The following is a 20,875-nucleotide window of genomic DNA, read 5'->3' on the forward strand; positions in this document are numbered from 1 at the left end:
TTATAGGTATATAGTAATTATTGAGATATCTGATTTCAAGTTAGTGGATATATTGGTGGTTTTGGGGAAAATATTTGGTGAAAATTTGAAATTGGTGGCCTTCATAGTTTAGGCGGTGGCCAAGTTATACCAAAATTTTAACAATTATTTGATATAGATAAATAGTAAATATTGAGATATCTGAATGAAATTTGGTTGATATATTGGTGGTGTGGAGATATATATTTGGTGAAATTTTCAAATTTGTGTCCTTCATAGTTTTGTCGGTGGCCAAGTTATACCAAAATTTTAACAATATTTTGATATAGATATATAGTAAATATTGAGATGTCTGAATGAAATTTGGTGTGTGTATTGGAGGCGTTGGGGGACATATTTGATGAAAATTTCAAATTTGTGGCGCTCATAGTTTTGGCGGTGGGCAAGTTATACCAAAAATTTAAAAATTTTTGATATAGATATATAGTAAATATTGAGATATCTGAATGGAATTTGGTGGATATATTGGTGGTGTAGAGATACTTATTTGGTGAAAATTTCAAGTTGGTGACCCTCATAGTTTTGCCGGTGGCCAAGTTATACCAAAGTTTTAACAATATTTTAATGTTGATATGTAGTAAATATTGAGATATCTAAATGAAATTTTGTGGATATATAGGGGTTGTTGAGGGACATATTTGGTGGAAATTTCAAGTTGGTGGCCTTCATAGTTTTGGCGGTGGCCATGTTATACCAAAATTTTAACAATTTTTTGTATTGATATATAGTAAATATTGAGATATCTGAATGAAATTCGGTGGATATATTCGGGGTGTTGAGGGACATATTTGGTGAAAATTTCAAGTTGGTGGCCCTCATATTTTTGGCGGTGGCCAAGTTATACCAAAATTTTAACATTTTTTGATATAGATATATACTAAATATTGAGATATCTAAATGAAATTTGGTGGATAGATTGGTGGTGTAGAGATATATGTTTGGTGAAAATTTCAATTTGGTGGCCTTCATAGTTTTGCCGGTGGCCAAGTTATACCAAAATTTTAACAATATTTTAATATAGATATATAGTAAATATTGAGATATCTGAATGAAATTTGGTGGATTTATTGGTGGTGTAGAGGTATATATTTGGTGAATATTTCAAGTTGGTGGCCTTCATAGTTTTGTCGGTGGCCAAGTTATACCAAAATTTTAACAATTTTTAAATATAGATACGTAGTTAATATTGAGACATCTGAATGAAATTTGGTGGATATGTTGGGTGTGTTGGAGGACATATTTGGTGAAAATTTGAAGTTGGTGGCCCTCATCGTTTTGGCGGTGGCCAAGTTATACCAAAATTTTACGAATATTTTGATATAGATATATAGTAAATATTGAGACATCTGAATGAAATTTGGCGGATATATTGGGGGTTTTGGGGGGCATATTTGGTGAAAATTTCAAGTTGGTGGCCTTCATATTTTTGGCGGTGGCCAAGAAAATGTTCTGGTCAGTAAATTAGACACACCCTTATGTGAATGTTGAATTTTAGTGCACAATGTGTATTGAAGCGATATTAGGTGAACAGGCAATACCGGTATAGTATAATATGGTAATGTTTCAAACTCACTCAAATTGACTTAGGACGTATATGGAAATAGAGAAACGTAGAGCGGAAAGCAATAAAAAGAGAGTTGTATCTAAACCAAATCTTGTGAAATGGGGCAAAATTTTGGAAGCTATGCCACTTTATGGAGGCATAAATTTGTAAAATCCACGAAAGGAATGTTACGTGATTTCACAATAGGATTGCACAAGTAGTTGAAATATACCTCTTACATGTATAATAAGCGGTAATGATTAAGAATAGGGTTAACTGCTCTATCGCTGGACCAATGTCGCAATTGGACAATTTATTTTGGTTAGTGAAAAAGAATAAGTGAAATTCAGATGAGGGGAATAGTTGAAGTTAAGAAGGTAGCCCTAGTTTTCTTTTTTAATGTTATAAGCGGCACTGTATGTGGAGGCTAAAGGGACTTTTTGGCGGAGAGGTACACTAGTTATGATTTAGTGGCGGGAAAGGCAGTGCGGAAATAGCACATATATGTCAAGATTGTGACATATCGTGTTTTAGTACTTTTTAAAAATTTTCTTGTGGCAACCTAATCTAATATAACCTAGCGTAATTTTGTATATTTTGCTGGCGATACAGCAGAAATGCCAAGAATAGTTCGTTATTAGAGTGGTACTTGTTTGTTTAAAATGAGTGAGTGCATATGAAATACGGTTGTGTAGGATATTTCCACAGTCCCACAATTCTTTGCAATATAGGAAATCCGTATTTCATGTTTATAACTTTGAAGCCATTTAAGGGCTATAGTGCGTTTAAAATAAATGAGTTCATATGAAAGACGACTGTGTAACAGACTAATTTCCACCGGCAGAGTATTTCTGCACAATGCAAGAAAACTATATTTTATATTTACAATATAGAGTTACAAGTGTGAAACCTATGCAAGTGCTTTAACCTATGTGATTTTATGTGATAACAAGTGTTTTTCGCACTATACTCGTTTATGTGCATACTCTCCGCCGCTGACGCGCCTCTTCCCTGAGGACCCGCAACTAACCGGGATCCCCAATTGCGCTTTTATGCTGATTCTATTAGGCAGTATTCCAGCTTTTAGTGGCCATCTAGCAAGAGTTGGTTTTCTGTTTTTGCACAGTCGTTTTTATTGCATACGTGCGGACATGTAGGTATTTATACTACTAGGGAAATTCTAGTAAAGTAAAACTGCACCCACGAATGCAACTGCTACCCTAAAAAACAACTTCGAAGACACCCCGAGTGAATTTCGTAATGAAATATTTGCATATGATAGGATAGTAGGTTGTAGTTTAATACATAGTCATTTCCAGGGCATATCAAATTGCATGCATATTATCAATGTGTACGCAATTATTTGGGCATGCGCCAAGGTAATAACGGTCCAGAACGTCTTAGGGAGTCATTCAGGGTAAGAAAAGTGAAAGAAAGGCGCTTTTTTTAATTTGACGGATTATGATTAATCTGAACAAATTGCTATGTGTAGGCAGTGTACAAAGTGATCAAGGAAGTGTCTTAAAGCTGTGTCACACTCAAGCTATTTGTTTTTATGTGTATTATATAGTGGTTTTCCACAATCTTCATTTATATGTAGACCTATTCTCTCCGTAACTGACGTGAATGCTTCCTACTGACACATACCTCGCGCTGCTACTCGAGAAAACATGCTATGTTTCTGCCTTGAATTGGTTAGTTAGCATTTATTCTTTTTAGTGGCCATCTAGCACAAGTTGATTTGTGTTTTTAAGTTGATTCTTGTTTTACGCACTGCAGTTTATATGACTTATGTGCTCACGCTATAGTAGTACATAGCCTTTCTAATGTCAATCTATGCCCATTAATTCAAGTCCTCCCTTGAGAAACAGTTTCTATGGCACTGAAAGTGCTTTTCCTGCTAACAGAAATTCATATTTCATGAAATAAGTATCCCCTTGGATGGCAAAGTAGTAGACAAAGAGGTATTTTCGTATGCGTTTTGTAATTTTTTATGTCGTAGGACATGTATTTGATAGGAGGCTCTGCCCCGAATCCTCCTCAAAAAGTGTAGTTACTATAATACTATAGTTGGGTATTGTTTATAGTGTTAATTGTAAACGTGGGGAGGTAAGGCTTCAGTTTTCGTTATTTCTGAATAGTTGGTGGACAATATCACTTCCTTGTTTTTTTCTCGAGATACTTCCATTTCCTCCCACATTGTCATTCCAACATTTCTTCCTTTGTCATTCACTTGTCTTAGTTATCTGTCTCCGTAGCTTAACGGGCATAATCGTAGGACGATAAACTGAAAGATTTAATTTCATTTCTAAACAGTGCGTAACTTTACAACACTTCACAGTTGTAATTCTGCGTAGTAACAGGCATGTAGCCAGGATTTCTGAAAAGAGGGGGGGGGGGGGGCGTGACATGAAATACTGTGGTCATCATACCAGGTGCTCGATCATTCTAAACTATTTTACTGGAATATATATTGGTTCGTTTAGCCAGAATTTCGTAACTGGGAGATTAAAATACGATAATACTCAGGGAAAGTGTATGGCATACGGAAAAATCACGTTGACTATAGGTTGATGTCTCATATGCCCTTGGTGCTGAAATACAACATTAACCTCCTAACCAATAAACAGATCAATAGTTTCGTTTTCTAGTAATTGTCTCCATCTTGTCTTTCATTTTATTTTTTCGGTGTTGTAAATTTGTCTTTTAAAGAAACTGTATTTGAAAATGTATTTTCCTTTACAAAGTTTAAATCGGGTGAAACATTTTAAGTGTGATTTTTAACTTTACCCTACTTTGATAGTATTTATCAGTCACCTGTTTTATCTTGGAAATTCCTCCTTAAAGATAAGGAAAATCTCACTGCTACAATTATCAATGAATGACATGTAGTTTTGTAAAACACCTATAAGCATTCAAAAACATTTGTAGAAAGCTACAAACGGTTTTTTGAAAACAATTCGAACCCCCCCCCCCTTCCGCAGAATAAGACTATCGTAATTCAAACTATGTTTTAAATTTGCTATCATTTTTTTAATGTGCAATAATTGTAATTTGTGTCTACATATTAGGTATTTAAGAAAAGCTTCCTCCACAATAATTAATACACATTGAAATAACGTTACAATTTCCCAAACCAGGAAATATTATCAAGTTTCTTTAGATACAATGATTTATTTATTTATTTATTTCATTTTATTTATTTTTATTTTTATTTATTATTTTTTTTTTTATTAATCATGATTTTTGGCTTATCTGTCATATTTTAGTAACACGATTTGTAGAGAATTTATAGAAAACTAGTTAAAAATCGTTTGTAGTTTCCTACAAATTTTTATTACGGTTAATAGGTAAGTCTTTAATTACATTATATGTATAGAATAGAATCTTTAAGACACGTTGTTTTCTTTGAGACCTTTATAGATAAACCAGGATTCCCATTGACCTGGAAAAGTCAGGGAATTTAGTTCACTCCTATAACGTCCTAGCAAAGTCAGGGAATTTCATAAAAAGCTTATAAGTCTGGAAGAGTCAGGAAATTTCAAGTATACATTTTTCACTTTTCAAAACCCATTCTCTTTTTGCCTTTTGCCTTATCCGGTTATTTGATAGCGGATATTTTATAAAATAAATTAGTTTGTTTTGCAAAACTTCCTTACCCTCACATAACCTATGTACAGATACATATGTAGTAGGTGATGAACTTCCTCGTGGGCAAATATAGTTGCTTTTTTACATTATATATACAACTGGAAATTTGTTAATCCTGGCCTGGAAAACCTGGAAAAGTCAGAAAGTTTGTGCTCGCCAAATAAATGGAAACATTCACGTTGTACGTTGTTTCAGTCAATTCGCTGTCTCTGCATTAAAGTTCCGATCCAGTCTATTGTCATTGTTTTTTCTAAATTTTACATTAGTTCTTATTATAGTTCGGAATGAAACAATTCTGTTCTTATGCTTCATGAGTTGCGCAAAATTAAAAACTAACTGTTTAGGTCACACTCAAAAATCAATTTTTCAAGCATTTCTGTCATCACAATTGTAGCTTCGGAATATTTATATGGATCTTTAAAACGCTCTGTCAACTTAAAAAAAAAAAAAAAAATCAAAACCCAGCTATAATTTAAAGAGAATCGCGGTGGACACTTGAGATGCTTAAATTTGAAAGTAGACTCTTTTTCTTTTTTATAAGGAAAGAATCTGTAAAACATTGCATAATCATGATTATTATGTGTTGATATAATAAATTCTCAAATGCACAATGTTTATTTCAAAATCTGGAATCTTTTTTTGGAAAATCCCTATGAGATTTAAACAAATTTTCTGGCAAAATTTCAATAAAAAATTAATTCATTAACAGTAGGATTGCTATCATCTGATAATGTTTGATATACACAATGCCCATAATGTAAGATTTTTATACAAAATGCCATATGAAATACACAAAATCTTGTAGACCTTAATGTAAGATGGATGGGAATATAGGCCCCCGATAAAATTGGTCTTAATTTGGCCCCAATCCGCACCTCCTAAGGCCAGCTCTGTTTATAATAGTTACAATAGACTCACCTTGGATGGTTTGCAGGAAAATGCATTCAATATTGTAAAAAGGTCAAAAATGGTAAAATTTAAAACAGAATAAACAGGTGGACAAAATAATTTATTTTCTCTTACGTCCTAGCTTGTCATATAGACTACGAAAAATTAGAATGAAACGTAATTTAAAAATTAGTTTGAAACGACCTATGAATTTTCAAATGTCTTTGAGCCAATACAAAAGCTATTTCTTTGATGAAAATTCTCTTAGAGCATTTAAGAGATAACTTGTTCTTCCCTAGACACTTATATTGGTATGACTAAAAGGAATGAATATCAATACCAGACTGAATGAGCATTTAAGAGAGTAATAAGATTATTAGAAGGGAAGCTATTTGGGATTGTCCAAACAAAATAAATTAAAAAAAAAAAAAAAAAAAGTAAACCAAGGATTTACATTATGCAAGTTCAATGAGTGAAAGAAACGTTTTTGAGGCTTATTAGGGAGTATGGTGGCTCAGTAGTGGAGTGCTCATATCTGGCGTGTGGGTTCTGCGATTCGATTCCCAGCCAAGTAAGTTTGTAGTGCACAACATCGTGTCTGTGGGTTTTCTCGGGTTACTTCCGTTTCCTCCCACATTGTCATTCCTCCAATTCTTCCATGATCAATCACTTGCCTTAATCATCCGTCTCCTTTAGCCTAAATGGCATAATCGTGGGACGTTAAACTCAAAGATTTCATTTCTTTTTTTTTTTTTTTTAAGCTAATTACATTAGAACGAAAAGTCTAAAATTCAATATTGAAAAGGAAATTTAGACAAGGAATGGGATACCATTGTTACTAATCTGATTAACAAACATTGAATGTTACTCTTCTATAAATATATTACTTTTCTGTACATACATCAATAGCATTTACAATATTACTAATTCCTCCGTTATTCCCAAATTTCCTTTTATAAATTTTGTCCATTATTGTGAATGCAAATCACTTGCGAATGAGTTTGATAATACGATTTACAACAATGATCCTCATATGAGCTGCATACTGGTTTTGTATATATGGGATGGTCATTAAAAATTTCCCCTCACCTAGCTGTGGTTAATGTAGAATATTTTAATTTTACATGGCTATATATTTCCTTAGATTGTGAAAAAAAAAAAAGCTCATCATTTAACTCCTAACGCATTCTGAGCTATAGACATTTAACTGAAAGAAAGTATAAGATGAGTAAAATTTTATCTTTGCTTTTAGAAATTTTTATAGATGTAGGGTTAAACATATGATCTCTCAGAACAAGGTATAGGCGTTTATTCCTAATATATCAAGAAGGAGAACTGGGGTTATATGAGTGATGTAGTGAGGGTTATTTATATTTGAAATACATACCTACCATTCAGGCTCGCAACCAGCCACAGAGGTTGGGGGAGGGCAAGTCATTAAACATTCTCTTACCAATAGCTAAATTGTGTTTTTTGTATTAATAATAGCATTTTGTGTTAGGATCTGGAGGGGTCACAAAAGTTTTTTTGGGGGGGCAGGCCCCCTAGCCCCCCTCTGGTTGCGGGCCTGCTACCATTATCGTCAGTTACCAATCCATTGTTGGATGAAGGTTTTTCCAATGCTTTTTGGCAACCATTATGTAGCATCTTGGACAATTCGTTTTCAATATATTCGTGGTGCTACATAATTTCATCTCACCATCTTGTATAAGGATGCTGTGTATGTCGCTTTTTGTCACTTGTAGTATCCAGTAAAAGGTTTGGTTTTGTCTACCTTGTAAGATTTGTTTCCTAAGAGAATCATATCTATCTACCTAATCACCTACTATCTCTTTCTCTCTCACACACACACACCACGCCCATTCATACATATATATTGTTAAAAAAATTAGAATAGCACCACTGAGTACGACCATGTGCAGAACGTCTTGCATAACACGTATTAAGCCTGGAATTAAAAATAAAATCAATTTTTGGCATTCCATTCATGCTTTATTTAATTTTATTTCAACTTACGTTTCAAATGAACTGACTGCGTTCATCATCAGAGTTCAACTAATTTCGAAATTTTTGTTTAATTATTGTGGTATAATTTTAATTTTTACATTTTATAACTTTATATTTCGGCTAGCTTTTGGCCAGCTGGAGGCTTTGCCCCCAGACACCCGCGTTTGCTCGGCCTACGGCCTCACACCTCTTAAACCCATAATTCTACCGAACTCCAAGTTTCTTTTCCACATTTCAACTATCTGAAAGATAACATTTTGCATCCCAAGAAAACGCCCATTTAACTAACATGGGGATTTCTTCATCCCCCCTTTAGACCTCTTAAAAACTAAAAATTATCACTGTTGGCAATTTTTTTGTGGGTTAGTCCCGAAAAGCTACAATCATGCCACATTTCATCATTCTAATCCTTCCGAAAGTGCCTAAACATTTTGAGGTGTAGAAGATGTCCCATATAAATAACATGGGAAAGATTTTTCAGTTCCCAATAAAACCACTCTACGGTTGAATTTTTTTTTTTTTATTTCTGATGATTTACTTAAGTAACATTACCAAAAACGTGCAAGCATACCGAACTTTTAAATCTTTATTCTGATTCCAAGTACCTAAAATATGAGATCATATGCCCGAAAAAAGCCCATTTAAATAACATGGAGAATTTCTTCATTCTACCTTCTTTAGATCATCTAAACTTAAAAATATTCACTTTTACCAATGTTAGCCCGTCACTTATCAGGGGTGACGTCCCACGGCGCTCATACTATCCGATGAAAGGGAAGGAAGTGGCCTGGGACCTATATGTTAGGTACCATCCCGGCATTTGCCTGGTGTGAATGGAAAAAACCCAAGATAATCTTACTCAGGATGGCTAGTTTGAAAAGGCTTCTACACTTTTTTGACCGAGTGTCCCCATCGGGGAATGGAACCCGGGAACACCTACCAAAGACGAGATGGTTAGCGATTACGCTACGCGGGGCCACTTTTGTGTGAACTGAACATAGAGACATATGCGCAACTATTTTCCAAGGAAGTTTGTTGGAGCGAGTTCCGGCCACGTAGTGTACAAAAGAAATCACGTGCTCTTTTTCTTAGCCAAGGAGCCTCTTAGAGAAATCTATTCTGTGAAGCATTCGGAACTTGGCTTCCCGAAGTGAATCGACAAAAAAATACGGCGGTGTTGCCAGAATGCAAACTCACTGCATATTTTAATATAACAGAGACCAGAAAGTTTGACTTTAGATACAAATATTCAAGTGTCATTGTTTGGTATTACTAGTTAACTGGGTGTCGGTTACGAGAGATCTCACTATACAGACTCTTGATATCTGTTAAAATCATGCAATATCTTAAATATATTCGTACCTGCAAATATACTCAGTTCCATAACAATTTTATTTCCTTTCTTTCAGAGATAACATGAAGGAAGAAGCCCGTGCTAACCCGTCGAAGCAATCCCATAGTGAATACATTATCAAGTATATTGATATTCGTCTACAATGCAACTATACAGAGAAAATAACAGTGTATCTCGAACAAGTTTTCAGTAATCCACATTCTGACAAGTTGGAGACTATTTACGAATCTTTGTTTATCAAAAATGACATTCTAAGACTGATGGGTAAGAAGAGACGAGGGTATCTAGAAATAAAAGAACCCAGTACAGACAGTGCAAAGGTAAAAGTGTCCCATACTTATAGATTTTTGAATAAACTGAATTATAGTACAGAAAATTCTGGGTTGGAAGGAATGAGAAAATACAGAGAAGTGCCTCAGTACCACCAAGAAGTAGCCGAGAGACGTGCTAGAAGTTTGCCTCCTCTTGAAAAAGAAAAAGTTGAAAATGTCCCTATTTCTCAACGAACCTCATTAGATGATTGTGATGCTGAAGAAGTCATAAAGTGTATACAAAAGATCAAAATGAATCTCCGTCAAAACCGAGAATTCAGTGGGGCTCACTTAAAAACACACCACCATTCACTGAATAAAATTTACAGAAAAAAAAAAAAGAAATCTGTCTCCTGGAAATAAAACAAGAAGAAAACTACAATTATCTACTAAAATTAACACAGTGAAAATGCTTCAAGTACCTGTTGAGTATACCAGAAGTAAAGAACAACAGTTATATCCAGACAAAAATATAAGAAAACCAAACTCAGCTTTTGAATACAGCAAACGAAAAGAAACGCAATCAGACGTACATATCACACGAAGACGACAACAATCAGTTGATGAAATGAACAGACAAAGAGAGCCAGAATTATCTGATGAAAATATCACGCGAAGACCAAAATCAACTCTTGAGTTCAGAAGAGCGGAGGAAACGCAGTTCAAAGGATTACGTATCATACGAAGGCGACAGCAATCTCATGATGAAATAAACAGACAAAGAGAGCCAGAATTATCTGATGAAAATATCACGCGAAGACCAAAATCAACTCTTGAGTTCAGAAGAGCGGAGGAAACGCAGTTCAAAGAATTACGTATCATACGAAGGCGACAGCAATCTCATGATGAAATAAACAGACAAAGAGAGCCAGAATTATCTGATGAAAATTCCATACGAATACCAAAATTAATTTTTGAATATAATGTACGAAAGGAAACAGAATTAGATGTGTTTCGTATCACACAAAAACGACAGCTATCAATTGATGAAATTATTAAACTAAGGGAATCGGAATTTGATGCAAATTTTGTAACAGGGCAACCTCGATTGGCTGATAATAATATTAGAGGAAGAGAACAGTTATATACTGAAAATATAATAAAATATCTGCAATTGACTGGTGAAAAAATTAGAAGAAAACAAGAATTGTACGCTCGAAATATCACAGTAAGAACCGCAATCGTGTAATGAAAATATCAGAAGAGAATAAGAGTTATGTGCTGGAAATGTCACAGTAAGACGACCACAAGCATGTAATGAAAATATCCGAAAAAAAAGTGTTTTTCTATTTGATGTTTTGTATGTGTTTGTCTATTTGCTTTTGCGGTTTATCTTCAGTTTGTTCAGTTTCTCAACTAGATAATCTATTGGTGTTATTGGAACTTTCATTTATGGGATTTCATGCAGATTTCAATAATTCTTACAGTTTCATAGTAGATTCAGTAGATTTTTGCGAATAGTAACATTAATTTTTTCACTGTAGTCTGTAAGCATTAGTTTGGTTGATTTCTTAACATTGTATAGGAAATATAGACAATTGTGGCATCATGTAGAATAACTTGAGTTAAATTATGTTGAAATATGAAGTATCTTAAATATAATAACCAACTGAAATAGGGTTTAAGTTGTGATTCCTAGAATATAGTTTTCTGACTTAAAAAAAAAAAAAAAAAGAAACCCTCTCCATGGTATTAATGTTCAAAAACGAGTGATCTGATTAACGATTTGTTTGTTAGCCATAAAATAATGGTGCCTGAGTCTTCAATTTAGTAATTAAACTCTCACTCCCAGTCGTTAATTTAGCACCAAATCAATATATTGCTAATTCAACTTTTTTATATTAGCACAGTGGTAAAACAAGTTATACTTATAAGAATATACTGTGATGTTTATGTGAAAGTTTCGTTAAAACATGTGATCGTATTAACATTGATATAATTGTCTACTATTGTTCTGACTTTGTTCCTTACATATTGAGAAAGGCAAACATTGATAAATTTAACTATGAATCTATTACAAGTCACTAATTACATTTGATTGAAGATTTAACATATAATAAGGTTTGTAAAAGAGCAACTTAAAATTCTGATATGTCTTACTAGAAGATTCTTATCTCTGAAAACGTTTAGAATGTGTGCAGTCACACGCCTTTTTCTGATGTTTATTATGAGTTCTTGTTATTAACTTAGAATTTATCCATTTTTTTAAGGAATCAAATTTTATGTTAATTAATACTGTATGTAACTTTATGAATCAGTTTTAAAACACAAAGTTTAAAATTTAATGTTTCAAACACTAGTATAATTGTCTTACCACTAAATATGTTATCATATCGGAAATGGCCTTTCCAATAATAATTATGTGTAAGAACGAAATGTATGACACAGACTGATCCAACATGTCAAACTCCTCTTTCATATAACTGTGATATGTGTATATATTTTTTTAGAAACTAATCTAAATGAATTGTGTACATATTGATTCCTGAAATCACTTTCAGAGGTACATTTATCTTTTGTATAGTTTGATACTCCAAAATGGACTTCTTCTAGTAATAGTTCCATAGTTATCACTTACCTTTGAAATGTTATACAATTACATACGTAAACGAGTTGACTATATTCATAAACCGATACTTTGCTATACCCAAAAATAACATGATCATATTTTGTTGAAAGTTTGTTAGAAAAAAGTTTTCTATCTCAAAAGCTATTAATTTAAGTAGTAAGTAGTAGCAGATTTATCCTATAATTTCGAGGTTTTTTTTTTTTTCAATATTAATTGTTAAAATTGCAAGTATTATTACAACAAATATGGAAAGTATATTTAATGTTGACAATTACATTTATAGTTTCTTACAAAATTTATTTTTTATATCTAATAAATTAACTCATAAATTACTTTAATTTTAATTTATACAATTTCTTATTACTATTTATAGCAGTGGCGTACACAGAAGTCCGTCAAGGAGGGGGTTCAAGCTCCCAAATTCACATAATTTCAGATGTTTGTATACATATTTTAATATAGTAAATATATATTTTTGCATGTATCTCTCAAGGCTGGGGCTTAAGACCCCGAAACTCCTCTTAGGTACGTCACGGATTAGTAGTAGTAATCGAACTATTCCATTTACTTTACAATATGTAATATTTATATTTCAAAGAAGTATTAAAATGAAAAATGTTCACCTATGTATTTTAAACACCGTATACAGTTGCCTGCAAAATAGAATTTACAGGGTGTCTCAAAAGTCCCCTGACATAGAGTAACTGTTATTATCAGAGTTACAACAAAGTGTAAGACGTGAAACCATCTCCAAATATGATGTTTTCAACCTAAAGTGAAAGATTTTTTTTTTTTTTTTTTTTTTTTTTAAATCGGACGAGCCTATTGGGGTGTACACTCTATGCGTCCAATGTTAAATGAAAATGCAACGTTGCCATTTAAATGAATCCACAACATAAGTAAATGAAGTTAGTCTTTTACGGTAATGTATGAATGGTCAGGCGTCAGGCCCCATTTCAAACTGTAGCTTCATTCACTTATGTTGTTAGTCCAGGTAAGTGGCAATGTTGCATTTTTATTTAACATGGGCACTTAAAGAGTGTACAGCCCAAACGGCTCGTCCGATTAATATATATATATATATATATATATATATATATATATATATATATATATATATATATATATATTACTTTAGATTGAAAACATTACAGTTTCCCTCTCTTACATTTTGTTGTAACTCTGATATTAACAGTTACCCTATGTCAGGCGACTTTTGAGAGACCCTGTATATTTGTTTATTAGCAATGAAAAATGTATCTTGCCTTGATGCTGAAACATCGCGATGCTAAACCATTCCCGACAATTGCACTCAAATGGCTTAATTCCCTCTGAAGTTATTTTCTAAAAAAGATGCGTGAAGCAATAACGTTTTACTACACCATGTACTATATCTAACTTCTAATTATAATCATAAAGAAACTAGAATTCCAATGTTCATTTCGAGAGTGAATAGAAAATTATATATTTTGCAAATATTTCAAAAAGTACATCAATATTTGGTAGTAGTGAACAGTATAGTTTCAAGTATTAGCCTTCGAGTTCTTAGATTACAGTTCATTAATTGAACATCACTGGATATAACTATCACTGGATGTACACAAGAGAAAAATGTGTGCTCTCGCTTTGCTATTGGGAAGTCACGAGTTCAAGTCCTGCGTCCAACTATCCTGACAGAAGTTTCTTAATTTTCTTCCCAGTCTCATTGGACAAATGTTTGGTAGACTCTTTTAAATATGAAGCTAATACTACTTTTTTTCTATTTATTTATTTATTTGCTGTTTTAAATCGTTGATTACAATAAGATCTTTTCACAGCTTACTCTATAATTAAATTACTAAATGAATTGCTTTAATAAAAGTACGAGGGTCAGTCAAAAATGTTAGTTGCACTGCTTCAGGAAACATGATACAAATTTCACAATAAGTTTATTTGTATCGTAAAGTTCCATTCACAGTCTACTTTTCAACGTAACTACCTCCGTTAGTTAAGCATTTGTCGAGGCGTAGTGCAAGTTTTTCTATGCTTTCTGCAAAGGAATCCCGTCCAATGCCCGATAACCATTCTTGAGTTGCAGCTTGCACCTTGTCATCCGAGTGGTATCGTCGCTTTCAAAGTTTGTCTTTCATGGGACGAAACATAAAGTCACACTTGAAAGGTCTCGGTTATAAGGAGGGTGATGGTCTTCCCTCAATGTCTGTACGTCCGTTCTCAAACATGTTGCAAAACTTTACGATAGCTTGACGTGACATTACATTTTCACCATACACTTCACGGAACTGCCGACAAATTTCAGTACAGTTACGCCTTTTCGCTCACACAAAAAAAAAAAAAAAAAAATCACTTTTGGACGCCACTTGCAGCAGATATGTTTAACAGTTTAACACTGATTATCAGAACACCTCTATTGCCTTGTGAAAGCCGCTACGTCACACGATACAGCTACATGTCTGCAGTGTTGCCACACAGTTTCACCAAAATAACCTTTGACCGAAAATACTTACGAAGGAATGCAACTAACTTTCTGACTGACACACGTATTTTCATTTACAAGATAAACTTGTAATTTGTACCAAGAGGTTTCAATATCTGATATGTTTAATTTTAGTTCGATGTTTCTATTAAAATTTCAGTGCTTCCTGTTATTGAAGTGTAATTACAATCCAGGTTTATTTAGAAAAGAAATATGCCATAAGTTATGAAAACAGCAACCTGGTTTAGTCTGATTTGAAAATTAGAAAGAGGCAATTCAAAGTAAATTTACAACATTGCAAAAACTAACCTATTATCCGTGAAAAAGAAAAATGTTAGATGATACAGTACTGTAGTCTGCTACTTCCTTCGGTACCTTCTTGAACTGCTGAGTACTTCAAAAAGTTACTGAAGGAAGTAGCAGAGGCTACTGAAATCATCTAACAAAAAAGTTTTTTTGTTCAAGGATAGAAGGTTGCTGATTTGAATATCCCATAGCATCTATGAATAAAAAAAAAAATTAAAAAAAACAGCAATTTTCTTTCTTTGAACGATGTTCCAGTGAGTACAACGAAGCTAACAATAACTTAGAAATATGGTTCGAAAAAATTGCAAGTAGAGCTATTAACCGTAATGTCTAGGCAAACTGAAAGTTAATAAGTTGTTTGGGGAAACGTTGATGTGGAAAAATAAAGTGGGGGGAGGAATAAAATAAAAAGGACGTCTAAGATTACAAGAACTTTAGGAAAGAATCATTGTAGAGCTTTTATTTCTGCGGCGGATAATATCTGATTGTTTAAAGACATATAATATACCAGCATTAATTACCCGCTTCGCGGGGTGAAATTAAGAGAAAATAGTAACATGTTTCGTTAGTCAGTCACTTTTAACCATTACTAAAGCGCTCCTTGATATTGGTCATTTTCGATTACTTTTATATATCCCCTCTCCTCCCCATGTTGCGAGCCACGGTATCGAAAGTGTTATTGTTCATCTTAGCGACCCCGAAAAGTATGAATTCGACACTGATATTGGTATCTCCCATATATCCCCCTCCCTCAGTATTTGCGGGGCTCAATTTGGATTTAAATGGCATCAAAAGTGTCACTGTTCATCTCAGCGACCTCAAAAACTATAGATTTGAAAATAATATCTGTCATATTCGATCATATGTAAATGTCTTTCCCTCCTTTAAGTTACATCGTCAAAGTGATATGACAAAAATTATCTCATGTTCGAACTTAATCTAGGTTGAAAATTTGATCGAGATCGGTCCGGTGGTTCAAGAGTTATTAAGTTTTATTTATTTTTGTATATCTCCCCCTCCTACCTCCTCCCCCAAGTTCTATCGTCAAAGTGAATAGATAAATACCATCCCAGGCCCAAACCTCATCTATGTTGAAAATTTGATTGAGATCGGTCAGGTGGTTGAAAAGTGAAGTCAGATAGTCACTTTTATTTTTTTTTTACATATATCTCCCCCTCCCCTACGTTGCACCGTCAAAGTTAAATAATAAAAATTACTCCAAGCCCGAACGTCATCTATGTTAAAAATTTGATCGACATCGGTTGGGTGGTTCACGAGTTATTAAGTTTTGTTTATTCTTATATATTTGTCCCCTCCCCTAAGGTGTACCGTCAAAGTGATATGATAAACATCACCTCACGTCCGAACTTCATCCATATTGAAAATTTGATTAAGATCAGTTCTGTGGTTAAAACTTGACGAAGTCACAAAGATGGTCACTTTTATTTTTATTCTTTTTACATATATCTCCCTCTCCCCCTCCCCTTCGTTGCATTGTAAAAGTGAAATGAAGAAAACGTCCCAGGCCTGAACCTTATCTATGTTGAAAGTTTGATCGAGATTGGTCGGGTGGTTCAAGAGTTATTAATTTTTATTTATTTTCATATATTTTCCCTCGCCCTTCCCTAAGAACTACTGTCAAAATGAAATAATAAAAAACTTTCCTGGTTTGAAATTCATATATGTTGAAAATTTGATTGAGATCGATCGGGTGGTTCAAAAGTAATTAATGCACGAACATAGTCACTTTTATTTTTATATTTATTGATTTTTGTATATTTCCCGCTCCACCCCCTCTCCTACGTTGCTCAGTCAAAGTGAAATGATAAAATTCATCCCAGTCTCGAACCTCATCTACATTGAAAATTTAATCAAGATCGGTAGGGTGGTTCAAGAGTTATTAAGTTTTATGTATTTTTTCTGTCCCACTCCTCCCCCTCCCCTAAGTTGTACCGTCAAAGTAAATAGCTAAAAACACTCCCAGGCCAGAACCGCATCTACGTTGAAAATTTCATCGATATCGGTGGGGCGGTTCAAGATATTAAGAGTCACAAACATAGTCACTTTCAATTTTATAATATAGATTATTATATTTGGTTGGTGCGATTGAGATGTCTTAATACGTAACTCAGGTCAAATATAGTGTCTTAAAAACGTTACGCAACCTTATGGGAAAACATTTCTTCTTATTATTTCTTATGTTTTCTCAGTCTGTTCAAAGAATGTAATGAACATGTGACTACGCCAATTTTCTGTAAGTGCAGAGGCAACCTCTTTAACACATGTGGGCTGTCACTGCCTCATACCCGAGAATTTTGGACAATAATGTATCCATCTAGATGGAAATATACCTCATTAGTCTAGTACTAATAATCTAGTTCCTTTCCTTTTGGCGCTACAGATTCCATGAACCAATGAGAATAGTTGTTTCGGGTTTCCATATACTCAAGCAGCAGTTGCTGGACCGCTCTAACATTCGCAAGGTTGTATGTGCACTGGAGATCTGGAACTGGCTCCAAAATCATCGCGCTGACTTTTCTTCTGAATTCTCAACGTATACATTTTCCACATCGATCAACTTTTCTGTTAATAACCGCTTCTCGGTGCGCCCACTACACTATCTGTCTCCTTGAACTGGTTATACAGCCACTTGATGGAGAATTTGTTTGGAGCAACTTCTCCGTACTTCTCTGTGTATGTCCTCTGGGTCAATGCATAACTACTGACGGGATGTGTTCTGTCACAGTTGTAACGTCTGCGTTACGATTTTTGTAAAGAAAAAAGGAAAAGAAAGAAATAGGAATTGCAAAAATTAAATTACTAGTTAACAGAAATAATTAAAGATTGACCGTCGGTTCTTCCCTCTGAGGCGGGATTGGATTTTTTTTCTTCAATTTTGCTACGGAAGACGGCGTTACACAATGAATATACGCTGTTGCAACGTATATTCCATGGCTGTTCAGTTATTCAGCACCTATAACGAAACCAAAACCATTCATAAGATTCCCTATAACGTTGCATAAATTTTTGAACACGCTGTATTTATATATAAAACATTACCTGCATATAAGTATAATTAAAGTAGTCTCCATCTAAAGCCACACATCTTTGCTATTCCTCAGTCAGCGTTTTTTGTTTCCATGACAAAGGAAGTCTGGAATATGAGATGCGATGAAGCCCTCAACCGGACATTGCACCACCCGGTCATCAGAGAAGCCTTTTCTGTGAAGAAATGATCGAGATGCCGGAAGGGGTGGTAGTCAGTGGGACAGACGTCCACGGTGCGGTTTCACACTATCATGTTCAACGACACACTGTCGCCTGACTGACTGGGTACACTAGCCTGTTTTCTGAGCATGTACGGATTTTGTAACGTCATACTGTGTCCTTCTCCATCCGTTTGATGCATTACAGAACGTGGTTTTCCACCAGATGTAAAATAGAGCATTTCAAATCGCACGAACCCAATAGTACTAGTGCTTCTCATACCCACGTCCAGCAATAATTTAAGAAATTGCCAAACTGAAGTCAATATCTGTGGCTTGGATCTAAAAGGGCCAATATCAGTTTTTGGTAAAAATGAAATATTCTTCAATTTTGACGTCTATAAATGAATAATTTCTTGTGCAAGAAGAACAAATGTTACTAGTGCTGAATGACTGAGTAGGCATGAGCTATATGTTACGACATTATAACAGGTACATCTGCATCAGAAGTTATGCTTTGATGAAGAGGGCCTACATAGAGAAGTACGGAACAAATGCTCCAAACAAATCCTCCAGCAAGCGGCTGTACGACAAGATTCTGGAGAAAGGAAGTGTAATCGACGCACCGAGAAGTGGTCGACCAAAGTTGTTAACAGAATAACAGTTGATCGATGTGCGAGATGCATTGTTGAGCATCCAGAAAAGTCAGTGCGACAATTTTCGAGTCAGTCCGAGTTCTCATTTGGCAGCATTGTACAAAATTGTACCTCTATGAAGTTCGAACAGTCCAGCAACTGCTGTCTGAAAACGTGGATGCCCGCAAGACTACTGTCGTTGGTTCATTGAATCTGTAACGCCAGAAGGCAAGGAACTCCATGATTGGTACTGGACTGATGAGGCATCGTTCCATTTGGACGAAAACATTACTGCCAAAATTTTCGGGTATGAGCCAGTGACAACCCAGAGGGAAAAGTTTCCTCTGTATTCACAGAAAATTGGCGTTTGGTGTGTCGTTTCACGTAGTCGCGTCTTCATTACATTCTTTGAAAAGACAGTGATCTCTGGACGGTGCGTGGTAATGGTAGCAGAATTTCGAGCGCATATGGTTTTAACAGGACAATACCACAGCCCACATAATTAAGAGACACAATGTGGTACTAGGAAGAGTATTTTCCAGGACGACTGATGTCAAACGAGTCATGGCCACAGTTATCTCCAGATATATTGTCTGCAGACTTATTTTAAGGGTCCCGTTTACATTACTCATCCTCACAGTATTCTGAAATTGAAAGACAATTATCGTTGCTGTGTTGGTATCTCATAGATAACATTGAAATGTTTTTTCAACTACAAGTTCGTCGTATCCACTTGTGTGAAAAACAAAATAACAGCCACTTCAATCACTGTGTAGAAAAAATGTAATAAAATATTTCAGTTTAACGACCCACTATTATGTCCGCTAGGCTAAGGGAGACAATGATTAAGGCAAGTGAATGATGATGAAAGAATTGGTGGAATGAAATTGTGGAAGGAAACGGGTACCCGAGGAAAACTAAGGAAAGGATGTTGTTCACCACAAACTTACTTGACCGGGGATCGAACCAGGGACCTCACGCACCAGGGGCAAGCGCTTTACCACTGGGCCACCGTGCCCCCCACACTTAATGTAGAAAATGTAAAAAATAAGAAATACTTTACTATAAGGTTATGCAACTGTTTGAACACCCTGTACAATTTGCAGAGTATAAAAAAATGGATTATTGAAACAGGAAACGAAATTGGTTATGAGTTTATTTGAGAATATATGGTAGAATATGGCCTTAGGGATATAGAATATATGGTAGAAACTGCAAGAGAAATAGGTAGAATATGATTGCAATTGATGTGCGACAGAAAAGAAAGTAATTCTTACTAAAAAAAAAAAAGAAGGAAAAGAAAAGAAAGAAATTAATTCCCTTAATTTAATTTTGGTTAATTTACATTGGTTGGTTCATTTAGAGTTTATCATCCAATTCACCAATGCAGTTATCTGAGACCTGTATTTGTAACTGTAGCTTAACGGGGAATCCGAACCACATCAGCTCCCACCGGGAAAAAGTTAGAGGAGAATGCATGCATGATTGCTTCCCAATTTGCGCGTAGTGACTTGTTCTTCATGTCAAAGTATTTGTGGTGATTAGAACAATAATGGATATTTTAATTCATTATCATTCATTTTACGAAATATTTTATTGCATGAAACCTGACATTAAGGAAATTAATGTTTTATTTCAATATAAAATATTCGAGATGAACAAACATGTCTTGTGAATTTTCTTGGTCATTCCTATTTTTCTTTCACTTTACCCATTTCATCAAAACTTTAGCCATTGTACCACCGTCTTCTTGTCCCACAATGCATAATCACCAAAAGTTTAACTTGGTTGCGTTGTTGGCGAACATCTCCTTTAGCATCATTAAGGAGATTTTAATTGAAGTGAGTAAATAAAACTCTACATCAACCTATAAAGATAATCAAGAACGTTCTG

General features: G+C 34.5%; 1 protein-coding gene across 3 annotated transcripts; it reads left to right on the forward strand.

The window, feature by feature from the left end:
- The first annotated feature begins 1,719 nt into the window (after positions 1–1,719).
- On the forward strand, positions 1,720–11,093 carry LOC145687643 (uncharacterized). 3 transcript variants are annotated; one of them, XM_081761110.1, is made up of 2 exons: positions 1,720–1,903; positions 9,538–11,093. In XM_081761110.1, exon 2 carries the CDS (start codon positions 10,203–10,205, stop codon positions 10,980–10,982), a length of 780 nt encoding a protein of 259 aa, XP_081617236.1. In that variant the 5' UTR covers positions 1,720–1,903; positions 9,538–10,202; the 3' UTR covers positions 10,983–11,093. The 3 variants fall into 3 exon arrangements, with proteins under 3 accessions (XP_081617236.1, XP_081617234.1, XP_081617235.1); XM_081761108.1 differs by lacking the exon at positions 1,720–1,903 and adding an exon at positions 2,071–2,735; XM_081761109.1 differs by lacking the exon at positions 1,720–1,903 and adding an exon at positions 2,757–2,999.
- Positions 11,094–20,875: the final 9,782 nt, after the last annotated feature.

This window comes from Thermobia domestica, chromosome 6 (assembly GCF_964235325.1).
Source record: "Thermobia domestica chromosome 6, izTheDome1.hap1.1, whole genome shotgun sequence".
NCBI lineage: Eukaryota > Metazoa > Arthropoda > Insecta > Zygentoma > Lepismatidae > Thermobia > Thermobia domestica.